An 18,626-nucleotide genomic window follows, 5' to 3' on the forward strand; every position below is an offset into this window, starting at 1 on the left:
GTTATTCAGGTCAGTGAACTGAATCAAATGGCACCATGTGTTTCTCTGTAGACTTTGTAATAACACTGTAATAGCATCTTTAATGATTTTTGAGGTTTTTGACAGCTAAGGCGCCCTCTAAAGGTCATATCTGGACCAAATTTTGCACACCCTGTCTGAGTCTCAATATACATAAGTACTCAAAGTTTTGAGATGATACAACCAAAGACTGATGAGTTATAGCAAATCAAGCTGGCTATGCCATAGCCGCAGTGATGTATTGAAGGACCAACACCAGGTCGAGTGAAAAAGTCAATATTTTTTTGATAATTATTTACCTAGAGAGGCCACAGAGTATTTCTAGACCAAATTCGAGATGTTCGGATCAAAACTCAGAGACTAGTTCGAAAAGCATGGTTTTCAAAGAGTTAACGATTACAAAAAAACTGTGCATTTTTATAATAAACATTCAATGGTAAAATTGTTTGTCATACTGTACTACATAAGATGCATACAGAGCATGGGTCAAAAATAGTGATAATATGTTCATATCATGTAATAATATGTGATTTTTTATGAATAGCGCCCCCCAGTGGCCAAATCTGTTGAAACTCGACTGGTTGTTAGAAAATGGCTACATGTAGACATCATTCAAGTTTCATCATGATTGGTCAATGTTAAGCCTGTCAAAAGCCTGCTGAATGCTGATTGGCTGATGGCGGCCATAAATTTCAATGAATCAAATTATCCTTCAAGATTCACTTATAATCTGTCTAGTAGATGCTACATACCAAGTTTTAGCTCAATCGGATGCACGGATGCTGAGAAGCAGTTAATTGGCAATTGCCCCGCCCACTAATGACGTATGCCCACCAAAATTGATGTGCTACCACAGAATCTTGTCTTAAATGTGCATGTCAAGTTTCAATGTTGTTGGCAGAAGCATTCTCCACTTATAGAGTTTTAAATGAATTATGAGCTATTTCAGAAGGGTTCATTAGCATATGGCAGCCATACTGTTTAAAAAAGTCAACATAGCAAAAAATCTAAGTGGGCGGAGCTAAATGGTCCAAATTGCAAAGTTGTTTGGCTTGACCCAAGGAATCAGCCACAAAAAGAATTTTGTCTCTACACATCATGGTGTAGAAGTTATGAAGCAAAACGTGTTTTGATGTTCTATAGCGCCCCCCTTTGGCCAATCGGGGTCATTTTTGTTGCCTGGCGAGATGCACACAAACTACATCTAGCCACCAAGTTTGGTGTCTCTAGGCCTTACGGTCTGTTCTCCACAACACGTTTTTCAGGAGAAAAAGAATAATAATAAGAAGAAGAAGAAAAATCCGAGCAAAAGCAATAGGGTCCTACGCACTGCGTGCTTGGACTCTAAAAACACTGACAATTCCAATAGGGTTCAATGCATTGCATGCTTGAACCCTAATAAGCAAACAAACAAAACAACTTATTACAAGTGGGCTGATAAGTGTAAATGGGGTTTTGCATCAAGAGGTGCTTGATGCCATGAATAATTTCTCTTTCTCTTTCTCAGAGAAACCTCCCTGCTGGACATGGCTTCTGCCTCCTCAGTCCAGGTTGTGACAGTTATGGAACCACTTATACAATATGCCAACATCCTGTTCCCTGAAGGTAATACACTAAAGGTGTTGCTGGAAAAGGACGCATAAGCTATAGACCTCTGAGAATGTGTCATCATTTTGTAGTTAGTCCAGACAAACTCTGGGTCTATGCAGTATTTGTGTATGGAAAAAAAAATAATGAATTGGTTTTACATATGTTTTTTAAATGTCACTGTGATATTTGAATGACAAAGTCATTAAGGTACTCAAAATGGGTGTATTAATACATATATGCTCCAAGCAAGCCAACATATCAGCACATTTAATTGGTATCATCGACACATTAAACTGTCAACCTGTAAAATACTCTGAGCAAACTGTGAGCTTTGTTAGGCATGGTAGTCAAGTGATTTTGGAGGTAGAAGGCTGCCAAATAATACAATGCAAAAGTTTTAGGCATCTAAGCAATTCTTTAAAAATTGATATGTTTAAATCCATCACCAGTGCACCTGGTTTATGACTTAATGAAGGACTGATTAGCCAAACTAGGCGTTGAACAGTAACAACAAGTAATACTGGGCTTTCTTGCGGAGAGTTTTGGAATCAGTTAAGCAAACACAGTAACATAAAATCACAACTTAATATATCAATGTAATTCATATTTTTCCTAATTGTAATGATTTTCTGACTCACTGCTCAGTTAAACATTTTTTTTGAAATATTATTTTTTTCAGGTACATCCCATGAAATGTTTTTTTTCTTTTTATATATGTGGACTTTGGGTGGATCCTAAGTTAAAGTGTATGTGTAGATAAACAGCATATATGGAAATTTGACCTTGACTTTGCAATCATTTATTTAAAAAACTAAGATGCCTTTTTTGTGGAAAATGTAAGCACACTCCTGACTTCAGTAACTGGTATTATCTTTGTCAGAAACAACTTCATGAAAGTGTTTCTTATAACTGCCTACCAGTTTTGTGACATCTACTGAGAGAATTTTTTGCCCATTCCTCCATGCAGAATTCTTTAAATTGTGCAATGTTTGAGGGGTTTCTTGCATGTACAACCCATCTGAAGTCCTCCCTCAGCATTTCAATGGGATTCAGATCTGGGCTTTGACTTGGCCATTTCATAACCCTCTGTTTCTTCCTTTTGAGCCATTCTTTGGTGGATTTACTTGTATCTTTGGGATCATTATCTTGTTGAAACGTACACTTCTTCAGCTTCAACTTTTTGACAGTTGGACACATTGTCCTCAAGCACTTTCTGGTATGAAATGTAATTCATACTTGATTCTGTGCAGGTTGTCAAGGCCCTGGGGCAGCAAAGCAGCTCAAACCGTAATGTCTTTAGTTTTCGCCAAACATGGTTTCTGGTACTGTAGCCAAACATTTCTATCTTTGGCTCATCTTTCCATAGCACATTGTTCCAGAAGTCCTGGTCCTTGCCTACTCATTCATTAGCAAATTTAGTGTTGGTCTGATGTTCTTTTTAGACAGCAAATGCTTCTGCCTGGTGCACTTCCTGTGATGGTCAAATTTGTGCAGTCTCTTTCTAATGGTAGATGCATGTTCACATCAACAGAGTTACATGCAGATCCTGTGTTGAAACTTTGGGTTTCTTGGAGACTTTTTTAGCATCTTTTGGTCTGCTCTTGGGTTAAATTTGCTGGGCAACCTGACCTGGACATGTTAGAAGTGTGTTTTTAAATCTTCTCCACTTGTACATGATCTTCTGGACAGTACACTTTAAATAAAGAAGAACAAACTAGATCAGATATCTGAGGTTTAAATAAGACCACCACGTTTCCACCAAGACATTCTCTAAATGTGTTTGAATTATTAACACCTGATTGGGTGCACCTGATTTCAATTTGACAAATTTGCAGTAGTGATATATATTGCTGCTGTCCAAAGAAAACAAGTATCTCCAAAATGGTAATTTCAAAGGAGAAGTCAAAAACGTTCTTTACTTTTACTGTAAGTCAATGTGAAGATATTTTATTCCAAGCTATTTTAGAGCATTGCTGTGCTGGTCCATTCATCATGAAATTTTCACACAATGTAAAGGACAATCACTGTGTTCATATGATGCAGAAAACTAAAAATCAACAAAAATAGAGATACATTTATTGTCTTTGGACAGTGACGATATGTAGGGGTGTACTTACTTTTCCCATATAAGAACTGTATTTCTGTTTAGTTCAGTTCTATAAAGGATGCCAAAAAATTGTATTTTTAAATGTCTCTTGTTAAATTACATCACCTTTATCTATTAACATTGTTTAAATAAAGGCTTAATATCTGTATGTCCAAATATGTTGAAAAAGTCTAAACTTTTCATAGAGTGATTTTACTTCTTCACATGAGTGTATATATTGTCACTGTCAGAACAAAACTGTTTCTTCGTTTTTGTTGTGTATATGTAATGTCTATATACACATGTATTTGTGTATAGTATCATGTCACTTAACAACATCAATTATGAGCAGGAGTATTAGAATTACTAGCTTGCTAGTAGTATGTATGCAGCATTCATGTTTCAATTTTTTACTGACCTTATCAGCTTTGGACTAGTTTTGTTTACAGCAGGGGGTGATAATGGCCCATTTTTAAAAATGCTTTTCTTTTTTCCCATAATCAAAAATGACTTACACCCAGAGTGCATTTTTGGACATGTTGCCAACTTCATTAAGATGCACAACCTCAGAGGCCTCATAGTACATAAGAGGGAGCTGGTTATCGCAAATAAAATCACAGCTGTGATTTGGTGATTGCTGTAGATCATCACAGCCATGATGTCCTTAGCAATAACACACAACGTTGGGTTTAGTACTTTTATACAACATTTAGCAAAAGAAAGCAAAGAAAAGCTTTCTTCTGTTAGAAAACAAAAAAAATACGTACATTCTTTTTTTTTAATTTAAGTTTTTAATAATGGCAGTTACTTCTGCAAAAAAAATTGCATGTTGCTGTCACTTTTCAGTTCACAATTGCTGATTGACAAGTTGGCTTAAGGGAAACAACAGGTTCAAAATTTGGCCAGCTAATGTCCTACTTTTCTTTTGAATCTGATCACGTGGTTGCAAATGTTACTGTTTCTGTTTAATCAATTTTTCTTTTTTTGTATTTGTTAAATAATTATTTTTGCTTGGCAGCTGGTGGTCAGTGAAATAACAATATCTAGAGAATGCTTGTCTATCAGTCAGTGTTAAAACTAACTGTTGCAGACTGAGATGAGAAATGCAGAAGCTGTTCTATATCTCTGTCTCAATTCAATTTAGATGTTTTTACTGTTTTGCAGAAATTGATTTTGACATTCCAGAGCTGCCAGAGCTGTCTCCATCTTTACCTCAGAGGAGCCTGTCTGATAGCATCTTTCCTTCCTCTCCACCTGCCTCTGCCCATGCCTCTGTCTCAAAAACTGACAGGTAATCATTGAATATGGATCTGCTCCTGCACTCAGAGTTTGTAAAATAGGACTTAGCAAGACCACACTTATAATTTATTGTACAGTAAGGCTGTGTTTCTATATGTGTACATCATGACATGATTGTCAAACAAATATTGTATAAAGACATTTTTATGACAAAACATGGAAAGAGTTATTGTGCGAATGTATAGGTTATTTGTGGAGGCACATATTTATTGCTTAATAAACTTAAAACATTTTTTGCCTTGATGGAGTTATGCAGCTTGCAGAATCAGAGTAAACTGCATAACTAAGTGAACTGATGAATAAAACTGCTTGTGTTACCATGATTTCTGTTAGAAACAAGGCCTATAATTCACAAAGGCATTCCAAGACATAACATTTAAATCAGGCATTTCACACATTAGGATTTAAGAGCAGTAACAATGTTGTGTAAATTTATTTTTTTATGAATAAGAAAAATGTTTTAGCTTTTAAAGCTGTGAGCGTGTTCTTCTCTTCTATCCCATAGCACAACTTCATCTAACGACTTTGGGCCAGCGGTAATCGTCAAGACAGGCCCACTCAATCGTGGTGCAACAGTATGGGAGAGTAATATTCCTCCTCCAGTCAGTCAATCATCTGCTCAGGGCCCAAGTCCAAATCCAGTACCCTGTCATAATCAGCACCAAGTCCAGACCAGTCCTCAGACCCAAGCCCAGCCTCAGATCCAGACTCAGGCTCGAACTCATCCGAAGACTTCTAGTCCTGGAGAGGGTAGCTCAGGACAGGCTCATGGTTCACCTGAGCCCACACTGAAAATCACAACTCCATTTAAACGTATGATGACTTCCATTAACACAGTTGCTCCCAATCCTGGTCATGTATTACCCATATCCTGTACATTTTAGTGTTTTCTCTGTTTTAGCACACTAACTTCAACTCAGGAAAAATCTTGTTAAATAACTAATTTGTTTACTTACTTTTTATTACTTATAAATTGGGTATGTTAGAGCAGGACAAAGCCACTCTGCAGTAAGTCTTGACGACTTGTACATGTATCTTGTTTTCCTCTCCTAATCCCAAATTACTCTTTTTCTTTATGTTTTACAGCAAGGAGGTCTTTCATTCAGCCTAGGTCATACAGAGAATCTATGGCTATAACCTATGGCAAATCCAAAGCCCCCATTTCTCCCTTGAGCCAGGTTGGAATTTCTCCAATGCCAGTGCCAAGAAGCTTAGCATCAGCCCTTCCCACAGTTCCTGAAGCACTTGCACAGCCTGTGGCCAAAACCCAAGCTCCACCTGCCCCTTCAGCTTCACTGCCCGAAGCAGGGCCACAGCGAAAGGCCCCTGGCAAAAGACCCAAAATCCCGCCGCCATTACCGCCCCAGCAGCTGCCCAAGCAGCTCTCATCCTCAATCCAGTAAGTCCAGATGCATCCATCTGCCGATCTAGAGACCAGAAGCAGGTCTAGACATGCAGTTTCAACAACGTAATGTGACTTTAGATTTAACTACGAACATCTTGTGTTAATGTAACACTGTTTGTGTTATTTATGTGCCAGTGTTGTGCTAGCATAAAATTTAAATAGCTAGCTAGTATATTTTTTAGCTGTTCAGTCATCTTATACTTAAGATAGTTTGACACATCTGAACTTCTTTTCAGGGTGTATAACTTTACATTTAGGGTATTAGTTTTCATTATGACTTAAAAGGCAAATTCTTGATGATTAACAATTAAGTTAGCAACGTTGGCTTTTAGCTAGCTAGCTGTTAACTTCAGCTGTGAACAGGTAGTCCAAGTAACCTTAATCATGACCCTAACTCTGAGGGGGGTACAAACCACAGCATGTCTTGAAACAGCAGGTCTAGAACTGCTGCTGGCCCTCTGGCACCTCAGTTTAATTTCATTTTTCAGTGACTACCCCTCATCCCTCCCAAACTGTGTGTTTACAACATACATAACACAAGCGCTCACTTCCCGATGGAAGTGTGGGGTATCGTTTTAAAACAGAACTCCCAACTCTTGTGAACATGAAGTTAAAATATTTTGTCACCCTAGCAATTTGCACTGCAGTTAGCAATGGCCTAAGCACTCTGCCATCAGGGTAAGCTGAGCTAGCATTTGTTAATGTAAGTTCCTTAAAGTTAGTTAGATAGCTTTACTTTAGCTTCAGCTGGCTGCAGGTTACTGAAAACTTTTGCAATTCATGGGCACAGACAAAAAATTAAATACTCACATATGGCTATATGTTAGCTAAAATCTTGTGCATATCTTGTTTTTTGAGCTGGGGATAGCTCTTTGCCATAGAATTGTGATAAAAAATCAGTTAATTCAGTTTGAGTCAAACCAAAGGTTTGCAGGGCTACCAGTATAAACTTTCCTTAACCTATTTGAGAAATGGAATGCCCTTCAAGACAGAGGCTGATGGAGGCTCCTTAAAGGGAGGGACAGAGGGGAAGTCTGAAAGCCTTTCTTTTCAAGAGGCATAATGCAGGACTGGTCTGCAGATGGATGATGTTAATAGATTAAGTCCAGCCCACAAATGCCAGCTCATGTCATACTTGTTCTTTTGATGAAGTACATTAAAAATGTTGACCTTTAAAACTCATCTGTTGGCATCTATTATTTGTAAAACACAATTCTTTATTTCTTGTACATAATGTGTTTTTTTGTATTTGAAGTGGCTTTTAACAACTTTATTATTTAGACTACTATACTTCTTTCAGCTTTGCGAGGCCTGACTCTATAGATCTGCATTTTCACTTGTCTGACTTCCTTTGGTTTCAGCATAATATGTTAACAGTATTAAGCTAAAATGCAGTGCAGCTCAAATTCTTCACTAATTTAGGGATTTTTAGCTGTGATACAGTTATAGCACAGTTATTCAAATCATCATAATCATACATGTAAACAAAGTTTTCTGTTGTCTTTTTTATTAGAAACATAACTGGTATTGTTTATAAGGGTACATTAGGACTGTGTGCATTTCCTGTGCATAGAAGCACATCCAAATATCTACAATAGACATCACAACATCGTTGAGGAGTCAACTCCTCTTGTCATAATATGGAAATTGAAATTCTTACAAACATCATATTAGCTGTCATAATTCACAGCTTTGATGTGGCAGACCATTGTTATGTAAGGATATCTTCATGACAAAAGTGATTTTACAAATTCATATCAAATTTGTGGAGGCAAATATTTATTGCTTTATAAACTAAAACAGAAACTGAAAAAATCCAGCATCAGTCAACTTATGAATAATAAATCACTGCTTTCCCATTATATCAGTTTGCAACAAGACTTATAAATCAACAATTAATGCCCTACAGTCTAAATGAGGATTAATAATAAATGTGTAATAAACCACTTGAACACACCAGTAGTAGTGGTCTAAAAATTCAATGAGTATGCCATAAGTTGCCATTCAGGAATAGTACATATTGTTGAGGTTATTTTTTATACTTTTAGAAAAAACACTTTGTGATAGATGTGGGAAAAATATAATTAGGTGATACCTTAATGAAGTGTAGCCTTTACAAAGGAAAAGGTATAAAACTTTCCACCAACTGGCAGATAGAAGTGTGTCTTTCATAGAGTCTCTGTGGCAAAAAGTGGCCTTGCCTGAGTTTGTGCCTTTAAGATCTGGCAATCGACTTTAACATTCATAATCAGATAAAGGAAAGTGACAGTAACAGGGTCACGTTTCTCATGGCCTCGATCACACACTCACTAAATATTACATGTGCACATAAAAAAGTATATTCAAACATCCAGTCCACATACTTTCGTCTCTCACCATCCACATCTCTCAGTGACTCCAATAAGCATTTCATTCACCTCTCATCCAGCATGTTTTCATCTACACATATGTTGCACTTAGTTCAATGAATTACAAACATAAAGATGAGCTTTGTCTTTAGTCCAAATAAAGTACAAAAATTCATTTAAATCACTTTTCTAGAAATTAAAGAGGTTAAAAAGCCAAGCTTTTGTCCATAACAAGAAATACAGTTGTGTGTGTCCCTAGTCAAATTACATGTTTTGTTGATTTTATGAGTGAAAATCAGCATTTTACAGGTGAAAATAAGTACACATGCTCTAAAGAGAACATTTTAATGCACAATTGCCGTTTATTCGCTAAATTTAACACACTGGGCAAATAATATAACAAGTTGTAGCACTTTTTTTTTATATTTTATTGTTTTCCAATATGTTCAATATGGCACTACAACTTACAGAAAAATGACATATTTAAGTTTGTTCCCTGTACAAGATATGTTAACTTACCTTCACTTAGAAAATCAACAAAACATGTAATATGAGTGTGAGTTAAACTTTTGATTGTCAAAAGAACATTTTTTTCAAGAACATTTTTCCTGTAGGCTACACTTTGATCTCCTCTTCTTCATCGGGGTAAGTGTAAGGCCTTCTCTTTTGACAGCAGTTCATGTTAGTATTCTTTTCTGTTCCGCTACCATAATGACGTGCCAGCACATTTGCAGCCATCTGAAATCTCTCAGCCTCCATGCCATGCTCTTCTGTGGTATAAGACCGCACCTGGTCGCCAGGCCCTACGATAGGCCTTTTTGGGGTTTCGCTGTTCATTACATCTTTATACCCCCATTCTACATCATACAAGCAGCTCAGGCCCTCAGAATCCTCTCTCAGAAGAGAATCCACCAGTGAGGTTCTGGGATGCAGGCCCATTCCTGCATTGCCATTGGCCAACCCAAATGGAGCCTCAGGCTCATGCTCCACTTCAGAGATATTGTTAATTTCCTGGTGGGCGTTAGGACTGTTGATCATGGTGAAAACCTCAGACATGAGGGAGGGACCGAGGTCTACAGTGAAGGAGGTGATGGAGTCAGAGGGACTGAGTGTGCCTGAGCAGGAGAGGTTCAGAATGGCCATGTCTGTGAGGGAGCTGCGATGGATTTGGGTGGAGCAGCCCGAGGGTGAGCTGCCCTGCAGTGAATGGTCTGTACGGAGAATCCTGGGCAATGTCACAAAACCAGACTCTATACCTACAGAGAGGTGGATAAAACAACAAGAATGTATTTCTTTCTATGTATTTATATTTGATACATTGGTCTTATGATAATTCTGTATCTGACTGTACATTACTTTGTCTTGGATTTGTGTATTTTCTATTAAGTTTTCAGAGTTTTTGGAGAAGGTAATACACAAATAAAATGTATAATAATAATAATAATAATAATAATAATAATAATAATAATTATTATTATTATTATTATTATTATTATTAACAGAAAGCAGGAACTGTTTTGAGAGTTCATGTGCTATTGCCTTGAATGGAGGTGGAGGAGAAATTTGGTATGTAACAGCCATCTGTTTACCTGTTTACAAGCTAAAAGTAAAAAAAAAAGTTAAAAACAATTCACCAAAAAATAACATTTGTTTATTGTTAAGTATTTCCATTCTGCCTGTCACTGGATCAAGGGGTTGTGATAAGTACAGTAAAGTGACTTATTGTAAAAAAAACGTGAAGAGTTTAAATGACATTATTTAAAGTTGCTGAAAAGTTATGTCCATCCTGCTTTGCCTTTAGATCAAGTGATCTAGCCACCTCCATATTGATCATCGACCCCTTTACAATTTTACTTTCCTTTCGTCAGCAGATGGCAGTGACTAAAGAGCATGTTTAAAGGCGTTTAAAACTTTGCACTTGCTGAACAAATCCACAGTCAACCCTCATGCACAGTTTAAACCAGTTCAGATTATTGTTTAACTTCAATAAGCTTTGGCTAAAAATATATATAGAAATCTCTGAGGTAAACTACCCTTAATCAATTGAATAAGTACAAGTGTGTGGTTGTTATAGTGTAGTAGGTAACAACTGTGCCCTTCACTCTGCAGACTGGTACTTGGGAAAGCTTACACCATATCAGCCTAGGTGTGTTCAGATTGGCAGGTTTGGTTCAATCAAAACGAACACTGGCACGATTGCTCTGTTAGTGTAGCTTGTTAGTGCAAAAAATGAACTCTTTTGTGGTTTGTCTGAAGTATGAATGCAATACAGACCAAAATCCAGAATATAATATTGTCTCCTCTCTGCTTAACTTTTTTTGGTATGTGGAAAAAGACAATTGTCTGATGCTGTTTTGACACATGCATGTGTTTAATCACCTCATGAAATAATAAAATCTGACCAAGCAGTAGTGACTTCTACCCATTTGACTTTTTTTTAACATCTTTTGGTTCTATGTTAAATATGTCAGGGTGAACACTAAGTGAACCAGAACTAAAATGCAACAGTGTATTTTCTGGTTTGGTCCTGACTAAGAGAAACCAAAGTACAGGTACAAACAAACCCTAAGAGTCCTTGATGAGACTCTTAACACGATTAATACAAGACTTTTAGTTCAGATAGAGAATTAAAAGTTATTTTAAATTAAAAGTCATTATCAATGAGGTTTTCAGAATGCTCCAATCTGACAACGTGTGAAAACTCTACACTTCTTATATGTGGAAAAATGGTCTTGTAATATTACGTATTATACTGTACACACATAACTATCTGGGGTGGTGTGTGTGTGTATCCATGCATGTGTGAGGGTAGTATGAGTAAGCCTGGAATTCAGACCCTGTGATTGATAGATAAATCTTAATGCGGTAAAGGAAACATCAGTTGGAGTGCCTTTTGTGGCATTCAATGGCATCCTTATTAATTACTAAGTGAAAATGTGAAAGTCTGCAATAACCTGTCTTGAAGAAACATTACACACAATTTTCCCCTTACCCGAAATGTAGTTGATCAGCCATGACACAATTGGTGTCAGAAGTTTCCTTCTTTAGTTTTGTACTGGAGCTATTGTAGCCAACAAATTACAAAGGCTTAAGGCTACTTTCCATTTAAAAAAACAAAACAAAAAGAGAACAGCAAGTTTCATTTCTTCCCTCAGGAGCTGAAACTTTTTGAGTGCTTTCAAAGGTAGCTCGGCTCCTCATAACTAGGTTTGAGCTGAGTTAGTAGATGTTAGCTTCACAAATAAGACAAAGTAATCCTTTTGACATTTGGCAGAAAGTTCTAGTTGGAGGTTCACCTTGCGGACCGCAGTGACTGGTCATGTGAATTCATGTTGCCTGGCAAAAATGTACAAAAATCAAACAGAGGCCGAATAAAATAATGCTGCAACTTTGGCTTCCGACAAATCAATTTTTTTGTGCTAAATATCATCAGTTGTTGGTCGTGCTGTTTATATGTACAAAAAAGCCTTTACAACCCATAGCAACCTATGTGCAAACTGCTAACCACATGAAGTTGCTAAGTAATCTCAAAAAAGTCTTCATGTGATTTCTAACACTGTATGACACACTCTTATCCATAAATATGGAGAAAAGTATGGACAAAATTCAGATTTCAAGATAGCTGCAACTGCTTTAGCTGTGCAATATTTTTTTTATTTTATAGATATTTTATAGACAGTATATTATATAATGTCAGATCACCTAAGCAGGTCTATTTAAGAGTATGACAAAGTCCTAAAACAAATTCAGTCTTTGCAATAAACTTGCTAGAAATAGATTATTGCAGTGGTTTTTAAAGTGGGGGGCGCAGAGGGTCTCTAAAAGGGCCCAAGGAAACATCAGTTGTATGTCTACTAGTAAGCTGTAAAAATAAAAAGTTAGCTCAACTTGACTACACAGCTTTTTTTGAGTTAACTAAAACTTCTTAGTCAAAAGTTCTCTTTTTCTGGTTCTGTATCTCAGTAAACTTTAAAGAATTTGTTTTTTACACAATTTTTCCACTAGCTAGAACTCTTTCCATTTCCATCATAACTGGCATTTTCTCCTCATGGGCTTCCAGCTATGGACTGCTGAGGTGTTGCTGGGCTTCAAACTCACGATCTCCTGCTGTTGGCATGAATTATTAGATAATCAGACAGCTGCATCAAGTGTTACCATGCTACTTTTCAAAGTTAAAACAACAAATATTCTCTACAGTGTATTAAACATTTATAAAAACAAAATCTGAGTAATTTTAGGTGTCCAAGGTGTGCTACTGACTAAGCCATCATCCCAAGAAGAGACTGTGAGTTTGAACCCCAGCAATGCCATAGCCATCTGTAAGTGAGTACCCAAGAGGAGAAAATGTCCTCTCAGCTAGCGCGAAAACTGAGTTAAAAAATGCAATAATTTTACCAAACTGAGATATGGAACTAAAAAATTAAAAGAAAATTTTTACTAAGAAGTTTGAGTTTAGTGTACCCTAGTGTCCCCTAGTGTTGATTTTAACAAGTTGATACAACTGAGCTGACATTTTTAACAGTGCAAGTTTTATTTTGTTGGTTTATTAAATCTTGGCCATATCCCAAAAAGTGGTACTTAGTAAACATGACTGGGTAGTGGGGGGTGTGGGGGGGGTGGCATAATGTCAAACGTGTTGTAGTTAATGGTAAAAGCACATGTGTGGTGTTGTTTTGGTCTTACCATAAGAGCATGTAGAGTTCTCAGGTGGTTTCGGTGTGCTGGGAAACAGCACTTTGACCGGGCAGTTGTTGGGCGAGTCCATGTCCAGACGAGGCAGGGAGACTGCGTTTTTTATGATGGGGGAAATGGGCGGAGGTGGGGGAGAAAGGGCTTTGGACCCCCGCTGCGGCCTATCTGGGGTTTTGCGGATATGGCGCAGGGTGCGAGAGAAGATGCCTTCACTTTTCTCTGAGGCGGTGATGGAGTCTGCATCACCAGCACTCCTTACCCCACCATGATTGCTAAGGAAAGACGTGTCTCCGAATACGTCACCCCCTCGGCCCACGTGCATGGTGTGGCGGAAGTCACCCAGTGGTGGGCTAATCATATCTGGGGTCAAATCGCCCTTGAATCTACGCTTCCCTGATGAGTGAGACACCAGGCCCTTCAGTCCGGACAGCTTGCCCAAGTTCATGACTGCAGCTGACAATTGTGATTACCCACACAAAAACAAAAACTCGAAACCGTTTTTTAGTTAGATGTCCTTCTGTTTCAACAAAAAACTTCTTGTATTCCAGCAGTTCCTTTTTTGAGGTTTGTTCCTATGTAGTGAGAAGAATCTGGCCTGATCTAGACAGGAAATGATCCACACATTACCATTCATGCAAAACTATGCATGGCTCAGTGCTCATCTAAGCAAAACTGAAAAAACAGCAGTTGAGCAAAATGTTTCTCAGAGAAATTTTTTTCCATGACAATGTACTCAGCTTTTTCCTGCGGTTTTCTGTCCATATCCAAAATGCTCCTGTCAAGATAGATGTGCGTTGAAAATATGCATGTCCCCAAGTCCTAGAAACCTTGGCTACATATGGGGTCAGGGATGTTGGGCCTTTCAGTTGTTTATGGGTTTCTGGCTTTGAAAAAACACAAGTTCAGAAATAAATTTGGCTCCAGCTGCAGGCATCTGTTGTGGTTCAAGATAGAAACCATAGAACTTCTACACTGAATTTGAGAGCATCCATTCCTACATGTTGAGGAAGATAAAATTTTAAGAAAACATAACAGTCTCTGTTTTTTTTTTTCAAAAAAGAAAGTGACATGGTGGTATGTGTGGATACAAAAATAACTGTGATTTTTGCTGTGCAGTTAGTTATCCTGCTGATGCTAGGCTTTGGAAAACTAGGTTGTGTCCCATTCCAAATTCTCCAGGCTGAAGTCCATTGCTTTTAAAATGTCTAAATTTTAAATGGGTCCTCGGCCATGGACCTTAAATCAAGGATGTGTACCAGATAAGAGACTCACTTCACTAACTTTATCTAAAAATAATCTCTGGCCTGCCTGGGCTTTTTTGCTGTTATTTCAATATGGAATGCGTAATGGCCATTGCTCCTTAAACATTTTGACAAAGTAATGCACATTTATAGGTTTGCATGTTTTATGGGCTTTTCGTTAACACTGGCCTCCCACACATGTTAGTTTGACTTCATTAAAGACTTATTACAATGCTCCAGCAGGATTACATCAGCTTTCAAGTGGGCTTTTAATTTGGTCTTGTTTGCACTCCAATTCCTAGCCTTTTATTTGAACCAACCTTTCTTTTAGAGAGTAAGTTTTGTTTTGTTCTTTTGGCACACAGGTCTCATGCCCTTATACATATATATATATATATATATATATATATATATATATATATATATATATATATATATATATATATCAACTATGATGTTCTGTTTGACCTAAAGTAATTCATTCAGTAACCTCTCTGTTTGCAATGTACTTAATTGCATAATTCAATTCATGTTGATAAAGAGTCTTGTGTTCACATCTCCTGACAAAATCTCCTGTGTTATCCACCAACAATGATTCAATAAAACCAAAAATATTTATGTACTCAATAAGTCTTGTATAACATCAAGTGAAGTTATTGCTATCCAGGTAAAATAAACAAACAGCTTCCGTGTCTAATTAGTCAGACTGTGCACTGCCTTAATCGTAGTTTACTCAAGGTCCTGCTGTGGTGTGTGGGGTGTCCAGGGCGCCCTACACAGGTTTGCTATTTTATCCTTGCATGTACACACTGTGCCCTGGCTGGAGGCTCCCCTGGTCCATGTTCAACATTTCACTAATCCATGTGGGTCAGGGAAAAAATAGATAAAAAAGGCTTTTGAAGGTAATAAAGTAAATGCAGTAATCTTTGCAATAGCCTGTCTCAAGGGGCAAAAGATCAGCTCCTTGAGGATTGGTCATGTCCTGGATTAGTTGCTAATTGCTCATTTCCTCTGGTCCCTCTCTTCAATCCCCTCAGTCCTTTTGGCTTTTTGGATGCGCAAGTGGCTGCACTGAAATTATGTGTCCCTGAGGGATAAAGATCATCATAAATAACATTATCAGTCTTGCCACATATGCCACAATATTAAGCAGTAAAGCAACAGTATGGTAAAAAAAACTAATTTACACAATTTCCTCATTATCCTAAATGTAGTCCATCACATATATGTTTGGAGTTTGACATCTGCTTCTGTAGCTAACAAGTAATGGAAATTTATGTCCTTCAAATTAGCACTGTAAAACTGCATGCCTAAATCATCACGTAATTTTTAAAAATATTGGCTTATCATTGCTGTAATTTCAAAATGATTCAAAATGATAACTTTTCTGCATAATGTGAACACAAAAACTGCCCTTTAGATTTCACGATGAAGGGAACAATAAGGATCAAATCTTGATACATTATCTTATATAAATTCTTAAGAACTATTTATTGCCTTCTCCCTTAAAGTAAACATTTTGCAGATTTTTTTGGACAGCAACACTGTGGGTTTTGACACTGTAAGATATGCTTTTTTTTACCTTGTTGAGGGGTGAATCTGCTCCCATTCTTATTTGTAGCTGGCATGATTGTTTGCTGTTTTCTCTGCTATCTCTTGCTAGTCTCTGCAGTTTTACATTTTTACTTTTTTAAGTAGTTGTTGTGTATTTCTTGCAATAAATTACAACCACCAATTTTAAGAGGTTACTTTTTCCTCTCATCAGATTTGCAAGACACCTGGAAAGGATTCAAATCAGCTGAGAAAGCAATGTAAGTATTGCTTCACTCTGAGTGCAGCATGTTTAGCTATGCCTCTGTCTCCATCACTAGTGACAGCAGTGTTACTGGCTTCGTTTGCGAGAAGTGTAAATTACTTTCTTGCTTGATGGAGAACATTATACAGTTAGAAGTGTGCATCCAAAAATTAGAAAAGAGCAGGGCCAATCAGCAGGGCTAAGACTCACTGTTAGAAGAGGGTGGCTAAGGGAGAGTAAGCCTGCCCTCAACTTCAGCAGCAGAGCCCTCACAGCAGGGCGAATGGTTGGTGTCTCATAGTCATAGTCGCAAAGCTAAAGCTAATGCTAAAGCTTTCACACATGAGCAACGCTCCTCTTCCATTCATGTGTCCAACAGGTTTGCCCCACTCAATGAGACACCCTCTGAGATGACTGTTGAAAGAGCTCTGGTTATAGGTGATTCTATTTTATGGCACATGAAAATGGCTTGTCCTTTAGGGGCACCAGTAGCAGTTAGCTGTACACCGGAGCCAGTCACTTTCGTGATCTTTTTGCACTTCACGGTTTTGACCCACGCCTTTTTTTTTTTACTACGTTTTTGTCTCGTGTTAATAAAACCAATCTTGTCAGTTTTATCCGCACGCATCTGGATTCTGCTGAATGGTTACGGAATACCTCGCCTAACATGCAGACGGCGGACCCGGAAGCCTTTCAGAAGGCTCTGAACGAACAAGGGCAACTACTAGGTCGTCACCAGCAGGTTTTGGCCGGAATGACACACTCCCTTGAGTCACTTGCTCACCAGCAAGCCGAACAACAGGCGCAATTGGCCCAATTAGTCGCTAGTGTGAAAGGACTGACTGGGCAATTACAGATGATGAACTTCACGGACACTTCAACCAACACGGGGCTCTCAACCACGACTGAAGGCACACCAATGGCTGTATATCCAGTTAGTAAGCCTGATAAATTCGGAGGAGACCCTGATAAATGTTGTGGTTTCTTGTTACAGTGTTTGGTTTACTTTGACAATTCCCCTGATAGCACTGACCAAGCTAAAATATCTTTCATTGTTTCTAGACTAGCAGATAATGCGTTAGAATGGGCCGCTGCCAGTTGGAGTCAAATACACCGCCTTTCATATGCTCAGTTCCTGAAAGAATTTAAGACGGTGTTTGATCATCCCTATGAGGGTAAGATAAGTGGAGAGATATTGTCTAAGTTATCTCAAGGAAATCGCTCAGTGGTAGACTATTCACTTGAGTATAGAACTCTAGCCACGAGTAGCGGATGGAATGAGGTGGCACTACTAGTTATATTTTGTCAAGGACTTAATGCTGAAATATTAACTGAACTCACTAGCAAGGATGACGACTTGACACTAGACCAATTAATAACACTAGCCATCAAGTTGGATCATCTCCTGCACCATCGAACCCAAGTAAAGAGTGGAAGAAACGTTCGGAGAGCTTTCCCTCGGGTGAAACCCTATCCAGAGACCCCAGAAACTCCCGAACCCAGGCAATGTGATTCGTCACGACTGTCTCAGGAGGAAAGGTTGTGCCGCCTAACCAATCAGCACTGTCTCTATTGTGGAAAGGTGGGACATCAAGTATGCAAGTGCAGAGCCAGACCACAACAGAGCAAGGCACCGACCCCTGGAAAGCACGTGGAGTTCACTCAAAGGGGTTGTTCCCACAAAGGGGTTGGTTTCAAAATCTGTTTTGTTACCTGTCATTATTTATTGTCATCCCCACTCTCGTGTTCTTTCAGCCTTGATCGATTCTGGGGCAGAAGGAAACTCCATTCATGCTAAACTGGTGGAGCAGCTACAAATTCCTGTACAGAAGCTCCCGACCGTGCTGAAGATGGCTGCATTGGATGGAGGATCAGTGGGAGTTGGCACCATTTCCTGCATCACTGACCCTCTCAAATTACAAACCAGCGCCCTCCATAAGGAAACTGTCCTTCCTAGTTCTTGAACAATCCAAATTTGAATTAATTTTAGGCCTTCCCTGGTTAGAAAAACACAACCCCACTATCTCATGGTCTGAACATACCATCACTAAATGGTCAGATTATTGTGTCCAGTCCTGCCTGACTCCAGTCCTGAGTATACCCTTTAACGCAAGAAGAACAAGAAGCCCTCGACGTGTACATCCAAGAAGCC

The 18,626-nt window shown here is 38.3% G+C and overlaps 2 protein-coding genes across 4 annotated transcripts in view; one reads left to right on the plus strand and one right to left on the minus strand.

Moving 5' to 3' along the window:
- Positions 1–7,562, plus strand: part of sh3bp1 (SH3-domain binding protein 1) — a 35,520-nt gene extending 27,958 nt beyond the window's left edge. The window contains exons 15-18 of the mRNA XM_036560464.1: positions 1,526–1,623; positions 4,859–4,985; positions 5,499–5,806; positions 6,080–7,562. Of these exons, the coding sequence (XP_036416357.1) occupies positions 1,526–1,623; positions 4,859–4,985; positions 5,499–5,806; positions 6,080–6,396 (850 nt within the window). The 3' untranslated portion in view covers positions 6,397–7,562. The remainder of the gene's footprint in view (positions 1–1,525; positions 1,624–4,858; positions 4,986–5,498; positions 5,807–6,079) is intronic.
- cdc42ep1a (CDC42 effector protein (Rho GTPase binding) 1a) overlaps positions 1–18,626 on the minus strand; it is a 47,458-nt gene that overhangs the window by 20,813 nt on the left and 8,019 nt on the right. The window contains exons 2-3 of one of the 3 annotated variants that reach the window (XM_036560466.1): positions 13,430–14,038; positions 7,889–10,002 (exon numbers count right to left, since the gene is read on the minus strand). The exons of 1 other annotated variant lie outside the window; for it this stretch is intronic. In XM_036560466.1, the coding sequence (XP_036416359.1) occupies positions 9,362–10,002; positions 13,430–13,883 (1,095 nt within the window). In that variant the 5' untranslated portion in view covers positions 13,884–14,038 and the 3' untranslated portion in view covers positions 7,889–9,361. Of the gene's footprint in view, positions 1–7,888; positions 10,003–13,429; positions 14,039–14,328; positions 15,767–18,626 lie in introns of those variants that run through there. One more of the 3 variants, XR_005006212.1, reaches the window with a different exon arrangement.

This window comes from Colossoma macropomum, unplaced genomic scaffold (genome assembly GCF_904425465.1).
Source record: "Colossoma macropomum unplaced genomic scaffold, Colossoma_macropomum, whole genome shotgun sequence".
Lineage (NCBI taxonomy): Eukaryota > Metazoa > Chordata > Actinopteri > Characiformes > Serrasalmidae > Colossoma > Colossoma macropomum.